This window comes from Pteropus medius, unplaced genomic scaffold (assembly GCF_902729225.1).
Source record: "Pteropus medius unplaced genomic scaffold, Ma_sr-lr_union100, whole genome shotgun sequence".
Lineage (NCBI taxonomy): Eukaryota > Metazoa > Chordata > Mammalia > Chiroptera > Pteropodidae > Pteropus > Pteropus medius.
In genome coordinates, this window is record NW_024356336.1 from 1,939,220 (window position 1) to 1,951,594 (window position 12,375).

A 12,375-nucleotide genomic window follows, 5' to 3' on the forward strand; every position below is an offset into this window, starting at 1 on the left:
GTGTGTGTGTTGCTTGTTTCTTCTGAACATTTTCATTTGCAAATAAAGTAATATGTATATGCATTTCAGAACTTGCTAACATACCTGCCAATTAAAGACTTAGAGGAATAGAAAATGGTAAAATCTTAGTTATTCTCTAACTCTGATGAAAGTTTTGGGTGAGAGATATTTGATGGCACTAAATGGGGCCTAAAGGACCTCCCTTAGGTTTCTTTTATCCATTGTTCCGATGAACCATTGTCAGAAAGATTCAAACACTGTCTACAAAGCCTGAATAGATGATTAATTTATTGCACCATAAACAAATGGAAAGTACTGTGTACGTAAGCAAAAATGAAGATATTTAAGAGGTCCTCACCCAGAATAATCTAAATCCATGGGCAGATCAGGCAATATGTAGATCTTCATTCAAAACCACACCATTGCTAACAAAAAAACAGAGGCAGTTAAACCAAAACTTCTCAGGATTTCTTCTTGCACATAACCTAACCTTGGCAGTGCTCTTGACCCTGGGTATGCTGGCACTCTTCTGTGAGATGACAATACCTAGAATGTTCACCTCCTGAGTTTTGTAACAAGAATTAGGTAAGGTAAACCTTAACATGGTTTTACACCCAGTAGGTGCACAAGAAGGAATAGCTCTTATTATGTACTCACTTTCCCTCAAAACATCAACTGTGCCCCTCTTGAATACCAGAGTGAGCTCCCAGTCTGTTGTGTAAGACAGAAGGTAGGAAGATACTTAACAGAAAGCTATTGAGGGTACAAGAAATAAGATAGGGGCTGTCAGAATGGCCTGCACAAAGCCTATTCCCCTAAGGGAACATGGAAGCCCAGAGTGGGAAAGTGATTTGCCTAAAGTCACACCTAAGTTCATGGCAGAGCCCAGGCCACAACCCAGAGCTGGGCAGGGCCTCCAGAGAAATGGGAGATGATGACTAAATCCACCCTTCACTCCCTTTGTAGGTCCTTCATGGAGACACAAGTGTCGTGAGCACACCTTGGGCTCAGACCTGAGTTTGAATCCTGGCTCCATCACTTAACCGCTATGGAGCCCTGGAGAAGTCAGTTCACCTCTCGAGCCTCAGTTCCACATCTGAAAAATGAGGATGGTTGTTCTTTCTTCCCTGGCTGTGGTGGAAGTTGAATTAGATTCAAGTCAGCTGTGCTTGGAATCAGACTAGATGACGATGTGATTCTTCCAGCCAGATAGGGCAGTCTTGTGGTCCAGTCCTCTCCCCCATTAACAGGAGGACCAGGTATCATTTGTAAAGCGCTCACTGTGTACCTGGCTTCGTGCTGCTTTCCATGAATTTTTTTCCATCTTAACAGCAATTTTATGAGGTTAATGTTCATACTGTCCCCATTTTACATATGAGGAAGCTGAGGCTCAGGGAGGGGAAGTGATTGCACAAGTCACATAGCTGGGTAGGGGCTGGGAGAGGATGTGAACAGAGAAATCTGTCCTTGGGCGGTGAGCATGGGTCAGCCACAAAGCGCTCTCGCTCCCTTTTGAGGGAGTATAAGGTGGAGAGGCATAAATACTTTTCTCTATGCCTCTGTCACAGATTTGTGATTCTGAGGGCCCCTGGCTCTCCATGGTGTCTCTGCATGACTGAAGCTCTAGTTGGGCTGGGTGCCAGGAACCATGGTCAGGGCGGGGCCCGCTGACTGTTGGATCCCTGCAGCGGCTGTGGAGGCCTGCGTCCTGCATGGGCTGCGGCGGAGGGCAGCTGGCTTCCTGCGCAGCAACAAGATCGCAGCTCTCTTCATGAAGGTGGGCAAGAGCTTCCCGCCAGCCGAGGAGCTGAGCCGCAAGGTCCAGGACCTGGAGCAGCTGATCGAGGGCGCGTGAGTGCAGAGAACTGGGTAGGGCTGGGGTAGTCCCCCAGAGGACAGTCCATGCCCTCCCTGGGCTCGGCAAGAGCCTGAGCCTTCCAGAACGAACTCCGCTCTCCTTTCTGCTCCACGGACCCGCCAGACTGTTTTCCACCCCAGGGCCTTTGCACATGTTGTACCCTCTCCTGGTTCACACCACTCATCTTCCATCGCTGGTTCCTTGTCATCATTCAGGCCTTCCCCTAGCTAAGTGTAAATTTCAACCTTCACCTCATTTCTCTTTCATAATATCCTGTTTATTTTCTTCCTATATGTTATCACCATCTGTGATATTCATTTATTTGTTTTATTGCTTACTTGATTGTCGTCTCTCTCTTATTCTTGACTTTGAACTCCATGAGGACAGGCAGCTACATCTGTGTTATTCCCCTTCATGTCCCTGGCGTCTGAGAGCCTAGTACCTGGTAAACGCCCACAAAACTTTGTCACGTGGATCAGTGCCTCCTGCGAGCCAGGACTGGCCCTAAATACAGGAAGACCAAAGTTTAACAGAATCAATATAGTCTCTGTCCACATGGGCAGAGTTGACTTCACTCATTTGTCTTGGTGGCCGATGATCTGTGTGATGGGGAGGCTCACGGCCTGAGTGTGTGCACATGAGTGCCTCCCACCAGAACCACTCCCAGCATCCCGACCGCATAGCTAAACCCCTCATCCGGGGCCTGGTCAGGGATGGCAAATAGGTTTGACCTACAGCTGATGCTAGTGGCTGCCCAGAGGACTGTCGTGAAAGATTCTGGAGCTGTGGTTAGGCTTCTTGGGAAAGAGTGTGTGGATTGATTAGCCATGTGTATGACTGGTAAGGGAAGGCAGAGAGACATGCATGCCATGGGTTTGCCATCTCCCTTGGGTGGTCACGCCACATCACTGGATGAGAAATGTTCTTCCCCTTGACCTTCAGGCCCTGCCTGCCCAGGGCTGTTGGCCAGAACCACGTGATGGGCAGGGCTCTGCACTTGGCATTGCCAAGCCCCATTTGGTATCTGACTCCTCAGCCACCTAATCTTCAGGTGCCTTCCAATCCATCTGCTAAATTCCCAGGTGATGCTGATAACTTCTTAAAGGGAGAGATTTCCACAAGCCTTCCATATTATGGTGACTTGCTAATGAAGGAATTAGAGATGTCCATTCCATATGATAAGGGAGAGCCATTCATTCATTCATTCATTCATTCATTCATGCGGTCACTGATTTGATATGAACAAATATACTGAGCCCCTCCTATATGCCAGGCACTGTCCTGGGCCTTGGAAACACAGACATGTGGCTTGCCATGTGGTAGACCCTTAGGAAGTATTTTATTTAAAAAATGATAATTGAATCTCAGTCTATGCCCTCAAGGTCAGTCTGGAGGGGAAGACAGAAAAGTGAGCAGGAAGTCATGCTACAGTGCCTGAGGAGGGGCACAGAGGAGGGGCCTCTCCTCCAGCTCTGGCTGGTCCACGAGGGCTTCCCGTAGGAGGGGATGTCCTCACTGAGACCTAAGAAGGGTTCAGTTTGGGAATGGCAGAGGGAGGGAAGTGAGAAGGGTTCAGTTTGGGAATGGCAGAGGGAGGGAAAGCAGGAAGAAGCAGCAGCTTTTGGAACATCTTCATGTGAGAGACAGTGACCTCTCCATCTGTCTGGATTATGGGGTCAGAAAGGGGAGTGATAAGGGGTTGAGTAGAGAGGTAAATAGGACAAAGGTCATGGAGCGCCCTGCCTGTCGTATTAAAAAGCTTGCTCCTCAAGGATAGGGGGGACCCTCTGAAGGATCTATAACCTGAGACTCTTCTTGGCCAGCACTTCCTTCCAGCAGAGAGAGATAGAGACAGTGATAGGAAGGGGGAGAGGAGGGAGGGAGGGAGGGAGAGACTAAAAGAGAAAAATATCAGTATGAGATTCTACCTTTCCCATCAACAGTATATGAAAGTGTTTGTTGTACCGTATCTTCACTCTCGCTGGGTATTGTTAGATTTTTCAGCTCTTTACACATTTGCCTGGAACCCTGTGGTTTCTTGTTATCGTTGCCATTTCTTCATTTCCTAGAGAGCTTGAACTTTTTCCCATTTGTATATTGGTCCTGTGGGATTTTCTCTTTTGTGAATGTGTTTTCTCCTCCTTCACTGATCCTTGAAGGCGAAACCAGATCCAGGGCCTCCAAGAGAATGTGCGGAAGCTGCCAAAGCTGCCTAACCTGTCCCCACTCGCCATCAAACACCTGTGGATTCGCACGGCGTTGTTCGAGAAGGTCCTGGACAAAATTGTACATTACCTAGTGGAAAACAGTAGGTGAGCAGGGAAAGACCAGACCCCTGAGTGCTATGTGCCTTCACCTGCTGGTAGCCATGGGAATTGCATCCTCTTGCACATAGCCACTCTGTTTTTCCCCTTGATGTGTACTTGATTTTAAAGTGATTAAATAAAGATCTTCTAGCTATTTGAATATGAACTAGCTTAGGTTAGAACCTTGGGAAGATTCAGATGTTTAATAGCAACATGGGGTCTTTGCATTCGGAGTAGGGTGTAAGGACCTTGAGGTCTTGGTGACCTTCCTTCTCCAATGAATGAAGCCCACTGTCTCCTTGCTAACTGTGTGGCTGTAGGGAAATCACTTAGCTTCTCTGTGCCTCTTGCCTCTTTTGGTAAATGGGGTGGATCGCTGCCACTCCAGAGAAGAGGTGAGAAAGAGAGTGAATACACAGCATTTTGGAAGTGCCTCGTGATACTTCCCACATTTTCTTTCCTTGCTTAGAATTATGATGTAAAGGTTTTCTAGTATAAGTCTTCTTGGCAGGCGTTCATTCATTCATTCATCCATCCAATAAGCATTTAATAAGCATCTACTACATGCCAGGCACTAACCTAGATGTTGAGAATACATTGGTCTTACCTGTCATGTTAAAGAGCTTCGATGTCCTGCCACGAGCAGTGTGGAGCCACTGAAAAATTTATAACATGAGACTCGTCATGGCCAGCACTCCTTCCCAGCCAGAGTGAGAGAGAGAAAGAGAGAGAGAAAGAGAGAGAGAAAGAGAGAAATATCTGAGAATCTCTTCATCTTTTCAGTGTATGAAAGTACATGTTTAACCACATCTTTATGCACAGTTGGTAATATCATCTTTTTTTTTTTTTTAATCTTTTATTCTGTTTGCTAGAAGAGTATGTAAGAAAGTAGAGCATGGTCCTTCCCCTCATGAAGCTCCCATTTTAGAAAGGAAAACAAGCAAATAGTAATTGTGATAATATGTCATAGTGTTCCAAGACAGGTGGGTGGAGTTTAATCTCTTCCAGGTGGTCAGAGAAAGTGTTCTGGAAGATGTGACAGTTCAGCTTCAAGTTGAAGGGTGTGTAGTCATTAACCAGGTGAAGGGGGTGGGGAAGAGTGTTCTCAGCACCGGGGAACAGCAGGTGCCAAGGCCTTGAGGCAGGAGAGGAACTGAAAGAAACCCAGACTCTGAGGGTCCAGTTCATCTCTTAACCTCCTGTCAGTTGTAATATGTCTCTGCCTCCTGCCCTGTTATGGGTCCAGGGCCTGTGAAGTTACTGCCTTTGGTGTATGTTCTTGTGTCTTGTGTTTCCCTGCTGAATAAATTGGTCAAAAGGAATTAGCAGTTATTAGAGCAGCAATGCCAACCGGCTGTTCCTTCATTAAACTTTTTATTTTAAATTTTAGATTCACACAGAAGCTGCAACATTAGTACCGAGAGTTCTTGCCTCTCAAAAATAACATCCTATGTAACGAGAATATAACTTTCAAAACAAGAAGTTGCCATTGGTACAGTACTGTTAGCTAAACTACAGGATTTATTTGGATTTCACCGGTTTTTACATATATTCTTTTTTTTTTTTTTTTTTTTTTTGCTGTATAGTCCTATGAAATGTTAACACATATGTAGTTTCGTGTAACCCACACCACACTCAGGATGCAGAACCATTCCAAAGAAACCCATCACCTCAGAGGAACTCTCGTAGATATCATTTAGAGTCATATCTTGATTCCAACCCCCCTGCTATTTTTAAGGCAGCATTTCCAAGGTTTATGGTCACATAACTGCTGATTTTTGGAGAGGAAATGGAATGGTGGAGTAGAAAGTGCCTTGAAGTGTTCTCTTTAGATCTGACACCAAAATGTGCAGACTTGTTGTTGAGCATGACCAAGGCAGGCCAGTCCTGCCTCAGCTAATATTCTGGTTGATAGATTTATTTGGGGGTAGAATTACAGTGATGTTGCTGTCACTTAGTGGGGCCTTCCTGCTGTCAGAGTCTGTGCTATTGCTGTAGATGCAGGTCAACGTTTAATCCTCCCAACAGCAGGGGCAGATGAGTTCTGTCCTTCTTCTCATTTTACACCGAAGCTCAGAGAGGGTAGTCACCTGCCCACGGGCACACAGTGAGGGAAGGAGTGGCCGAGCTGGGCTCCCACTCAGTCTCTCTGACTTGAGATCCTGTGTCCTTCACCCCTGGCTCTAGGATGGGAAGAACTAAGCCAGCGTGTGTAGCCCATGCCTGCATCTACCTGCTCTGTGGCCTCCAGCAAGTTACTTACCCTCTCTGGGCCTGATATCCTTCAGGAGGTCAGAACAAGGCCTTGTCCACATCAGAAATTCTGTTAGTCGCTAGACTGTATGAGGTTTACAAAGGATTAGAAACCACTACACCACAACTCACAAATAAAAATGAAAAACACTCGGCACAAACACTGTAATATTGATGGCATCACATGTTATTTTGAAGAGTCAGAAGCCAGGTGGGTTTTTTTGTTGTTGTTGTTTTTGTTTGAGTATGTCAGGCCAGCATCGTCCACATTAGTTATCTGGACAGGAAAACCTGTTAATACAGCCTTTTGGATCAACCACAGCTAAAAAACATTTTATCGCCTCAGTAATATTAGAAGGATAGATATCATATGTGCCTCTAAATGACTTCCTGTTTGAAATGGAAGATGCAGCAGAAGTAGATAGAACCAGCCAGGCCTTAGCAACCTTCTAATGATTACTCCTGTCACCTCATTAAGGCTTTATCACACCATGTATTAAGCAGTTTCATGCAAAGCATGGTGCTTAGCGCCTAACATCTATTGTCTCAAAAGTCCTCCTGACATCCCTTTGAGATATATTATTATAATCCCAATTTTACAAATGGGGCATCTGAGGTTCACAGATGTAGCTGGGTGACAAGACGGAGTTTGAACCGTCGTCTGCTCTTAACCACCAGGCCATAGTGGCTTGTGCGCCCTCTGCTGGTCACCATCCAAATCTGTATATCCTTTCCTCCCTTGTTAGTAAATACTATGAGAAAGAAGCTCTCCTGATGGATCCTGTGGATGGCCCCATCCTTGCATCTTTGTTAGGTAAGTGGTCCAGTGCTCTGAATTTCATCTGAATCTCTGGCCTTGGCTTTTGCGATACCTCCTAAGAGCCTTTCACCTCCCTCCAGTTCCCCCCCACCCCCGCCTTCAAAACTTAGCAATTTTCTATCTCTTGCTCCCAGGATCTTGTTTTGGCTTCTCCCTAACAGGGCCCTGGGACATCCCAGCTGGCAGGAAGGGAGGGGCAGTGAAATCCGTGGCCAATTTAGTGGTAGACGGGAGGGCAGACTTTCAGGAGCTATGGAGTGCCAACCCCCATCTGCTCTCCAGTGGGGCCCTGTGCTCTAGAGTACACCAAGATGAAGACTGCAGATCACTTCTGGACTGACCCTTCGGCAGATGAGCTTGTCCAGAGGCACCGCATCCACAGCTCACACCTACGGCAGGACTCGCCCACCAAGCGTCCAGCCCTCTGTGTGAGTGGGGTGGACGGCGGGGCTCTTTGGGGCAGTTAGGCTGAGTTCTGGACTTGGCATGGGGGCAGGGAATAGAGTGGGGTCATGAAGGTCACTCTGGGTCTTGTCCTCCTCCTCTCCTCACACTGCCAGATCCAGAAGAGGCATTCGAGCGGAAGCATGGATGACCGGCCATCCCTCTCCGCCCGTGACTATGTGGAGTCCCTGCACCAGAACTCCCGGGCTACCCTGCTCTATGGCAAGAACAACGTTCTTGTTCAGCCGGTGAGTTCATTTTAGACCCAGACTTTTCACTTACGTTCTGTATCCAGGTCACAGAAGAGGAGTTCCCTCTGGCTGCAGGTTGCTCATCCATTCATCTATCCATCCACCTACTCACCCATCTGTTCATTCATCTTCCAGTATTTCCTCGCCTCTGTCCTTTCATTCATATGCTAATATATCCTTCTATTCATTCATTCATTCATCCATATGCCAGGATTTTTTCTATTTATCCACCCACCCATCAATATCTCTAGCCAGCCAATCAACTCTTTCAATCTCTATATCCATCCATCCCTCTATTCATGCATCCATCCACCATTCCTTCATCTATCTGCTTATATTTATATCTATCCATCCATCCGTCCATCCTTCAATCTTTTCGTCCACTCTTTTGTCCAATTATTTTCTAGTCCATCTGTCCATCCACCTGTCCACCCAGCCATCTATCCATCCATTCTCTCTTGTTATTGCTCATTCTGCAAGCATTTATACTGAACCTACTATGTGCTAGATGCTTAGGATAAAAAGATAAACATCTTCATGTTAATATATATTAAGCATTTCTTACGTGTCAGGTACTGTGCTAAGTGCTTTTAATTGTATCAGCTCAATGAAATCTCACAACAACCATTTGCAGCAGGCACTGTTATCGTAAATGATAACACTGAGGCCCATATAGCAGAATAAGGGTCAGAGTTATGATTCAAATTCAGGCCAGATGGTGCCAGTCTGTGCCACTTACCAGTCACCCTTGATGCCCTAGCACTGGACCAGGCCCCAGGTATGGATGGTGAGCAAGGTATGTGAAGCCCCTCCCCTCATGGAATATCTCCTTTGCTCTTTCCTTTCTGGGACCATTTGGATCAGCATGGTATTTGAGCTCCTCTGGGAAGAAGCAGAGGGAGAGCTGTCAGTCACTCCAGCTCTGCGGTCACAGTTTTGACCACTTCTCCCTCTGAGCCTCATTATCCACATCACAATGGTTATAAGAACCTGTTTCCTTAGACCTAAGAAGCCCTGAATTTAAGATGCACCATTTTTTTTTTAACATAACCATCGAGAAATAAAAAATGCTATTAAATTATATATGCAGTTTTCTCGCTTCTTGAAAATTTTACACTTTTTGAAAGAGCTTTTTGAGACTTATTTGGATATAGTTAGCTTTTTTAAGTCATATATTCCTCTTATAAGTACATAAAAGAGAAAATATAGTTGCAGTATGTTAGTTGAGGTGGTCCTAAAATGTCTTCACATTTCAGGATCCAATCTTCTGTAGCACTTTTTGACTTAGAGTCATCGATGTCCTTATTTTTCCATCCAATATAATTTTCTGTTCCATCAAAAGAAAGAGATCAACAAACTATATCCTATGGTCCAAATGCGGCTCTCCACCTGTTTTTCCAAGTAAAGTTTTATTGGAACTCAGCTATGCCCATTAATTTACATATTGGTTATTTTCATGCTACAGTGGCAGTGTTGAGTGGTTGCAACTGAGCCTGTATGGCTCACAATGCCAGAAATATTTCCTCTCTGACCCTTTACAGAAAAAGTTGGCTGGCCTCTGTTCCAGAGCATGGGAGATGCAGTATTTCTTGCAAGCATTGCACTTGGCTGTTGATGTGCAAGAAAATCTGCAATGTGGGCATCTCTGCATTGGTGAATGTCACATTAGCACCTCATTGCTCTGTTCCCAGCCTTTCTACATATACATTAACTTTTTGATTCAAAGCTGAATTACAGTTTAATCTTTTTAGAGACTTTTAAAATAGCACCTGTGCTCTGAATGTGAAGTATCAACCACACACTATTGTCATTTCATTAATTGAAATGACAATATGAACAACTGTTGATATGAATGTGAAGTATCAACCACACACATATTGTCATTTCATTAATTGAAATGACAATATGAACAACTGTGACTGAGTTTGCGTGAGATCAGCTAATGACAACTATGTCACGATGGTGAAATTCTGTAAGATGCATCCCTATTTCAGGCACATTCACATGCGAAAAACAAATGTCCATCTTAGAATTGATGAACGACTGCAGATGGACTCCCTCATGGGGCTGCAGGCCTGGTTGATTCAGTTGAGACAATTTGTGTAACTCTAAGCCATACTTGGTACACTGTAGGTGCTCAGTAAATGTTAGTTGTCTGTCTCCATGTATTGTTGAGATGAATGTGGTGGAGGGACGGCCTCCTCTCTGGGTAAAGCTTGGAGACACTGCCCTCCACCACTCTCTACTTGGGTTAAAACAGCAGATGAGAAGCTATGCGGGCCAGTTGGGAAGGCAGAGGTTCAGGCTGCTGGGTGGGGAGTATAGTGGGGGTATTTGGGGAGGAGCTTCTGGGTCATGTCCTTGGGATAAGTTCAGCTGCCATCTCTTTCTTCCTTAATACTGGCCAAAAAGATGGTGTTCTCTTTTGGAAAGGGTGATATTGAGAGGGCCAGAGCCCCTTCATGGTTCTAAAGAAACCCCCAGCCCCACCCTCACAGCAGGGCCTCTGAACCTCAGAAGGCAAGCGTGAGTGTGAAAGTGTTGGGGCTGGACAGCTTTCACAGGTGGATCTATAGAACTCATCCTGGGTGGTTGGCTGCAAATGGCTTCACTTAGCATGACTTCCTGGAAGAAGGTTCAGGGTCTTTCGAATGGCCATAGCCTTGGAGGGAATGACCCAGCCTCTTGTCTGGTTATGTGCCCTTGAGTCAGATGAGCCAGGGCCCCCCTCCACTGTAACTCTCTCTGTGACCAGGCCTGAGTCCTTCTCTCTCTGCAGAGGGATGACATGGAGGCTGTGCCAGGGTACCTTTCCCTTCACCAAACAGCTGACGTCATGACCTTGAAGTGGACACCCAACCAGCTGATGAATGGGTCTGTGGGAGACCTGGACTATGAGAAGAGGTAGGGCGCCGGGTCCCTTTCCTCCCTTTGGCACAGGGAAATTCATGCCTTGTCTCTGTTCTCCTACCCCTGTCTGCTGTTCCATCTGGCTGTTAACGGCCACTGTGCTCAGCTTCCCTGTGGCTCTGGCCTCAGAGGTAACTCAAGGATTTGAGAAGATCTGGAAACTACCTAGAAGAACCTTAAGGTGTGGAATTAGGCAGAGCCCTGGCCAAAACATCACCTAGAGAGAGAAATCTTAAAGGTCTCAAGCCCACAAATAGTCCCCTGTATGCTGCTCCTTTTCCCATCAATTAATAAAAAAGGGAGGCAGAAAGTGTTGGTTGGTAGGCTTCTAGTTCAGAACTGTGTCTCCTCAGATATCCTGGAATTTATAGGACCCAGCGAAGGCTTTGTAATCACACACCAAAGAAACTTGGGGCTGGGCATCCCCTGCTGCAGTACTCTGTGTTCTAGCACAATTAGGGACGTCTTTAGGAAGAACAAAGGGAAATACAAAGTCACTGCTCAGGGACCTTATCAGCTTATGCATCTTAAAGCTTAGAATTGGGCCTTCACTGACTGCCCCGATGCGTTTGGATCACACAGAGAGCCCCGAAAATCCTTCATAGCATTTATAAAACTGTAGTCACATATGAAATCTGCGCTTCCTGTATACCAACTATCTCGCCCTCCAGACCTTAGTTCCATGAAGGCAAAGACTCTGTCTTGCTCCTGTCTTCTTCCCAGCACCTGCCATAGAGTGTAGCACATATTAGGTTCTCAGATAATCTTCGTGAAATAAAGCAGTGATTCATTCATTAAATATTAACTGAGCACCTATTATGTGCCCAGATACAAGAGAGGTTGCAGATACAAAAAAGGAGAGGAAAAATCTTTATCTTCTCAGAGCTTATATTGTGTTTACATTATGCTGGGGGAGACAACGAATAAGCAAGTAAATGGATAAATATATTTTATAGGACCAAGTTTTTGCTCAGCTTTCACCTCGCTGGTTGACCTGGGGTATATCACTCCCCCTCTCTGGACCTTAGTTTCCCCTTTGTATCAAATGAGGGAGCTGGACAAGACTTTCCCAGAACTGGAGGGTTCTCAAAGGGTTTTCAGGAGCTGTCAAACACTGAGTGTCTTTTGTCCAACGTCAAAGCCTGTGGACCTGTATGTTGGGTGGACTTAAGCCCAGGACTGTGTGGGCAGGAATCTTTTGATGCTAATGTTTTAGGAGAGGCATTGGACCAAATGATTGCCAAGCCCCGCCCCATTCCGGCTCAGATCATCGGGGACTCCATGTGTCTGTATCTTTTCCTCTGTTTGTGACCAAGCACATTGTAGGTGCTTCCATATTTAGTTCCAGATGAATTTGTACTTTCAAGGTCACCGCCAATGGGACTGGGGACTTCCCTAGGCCTGGACTCTGAACCCCCATCTGTTCTCGTTATCCTTTTGTGACACCTGGGGTTCAGGGAAGAGAAACAGCCAGGGGTCAGAAATGTGGGCATTAATGTGTGGGAAAAGGAGCACCTAAGGGTTCCAGGTTCT

General features: G+C 45.9%; 1 protein-coding gene across 3 annotated transcripts in view; it reads left to right on the plus strand.

Moving 5' to 3' along the window:
- Window positions 1–12,375, plus strand: part of SGSM1 (small G protein signaling modulator 1) — an 83,455-nt gene that overhangs the window by 29,312 nt on the left and 41,768 nt on the right. For 2 of the 3 annotated variants that reach the window (XM_039861805.1, XM_039861804.1), the window contains exons 4-9: window positions 1,689–1,851; window positions 4,018–4,170; window positions 7,164–7,231; window positions 7,520–7,665; window positions 7,798–7,929; window positions 10,712–10,836. In XM_039861805.1, coding sequence (XP_039717739.1) covers window positions 1,689–1,851; window positions 4,018–4,170; window positions 7,164–7,231; window positions 7,520–7,665; window positions 7,798–7,929; window positions 10,712–10,836 — 787 coding nt within the window. Of the gene's footprint in view, window positions 1–1,688; window positions 1,852–4,017; window positions 4,171–7,163; window positions 7,232–7,519; window positions 7,666–7,797; window positions 7,930–8,692; window positions 8,729–10,711; window positions 10,837–12,375 lie in introns of all 3 variants that reach the window. The other variant, XM_039861803.1, reaches the window with a different exon arrangement.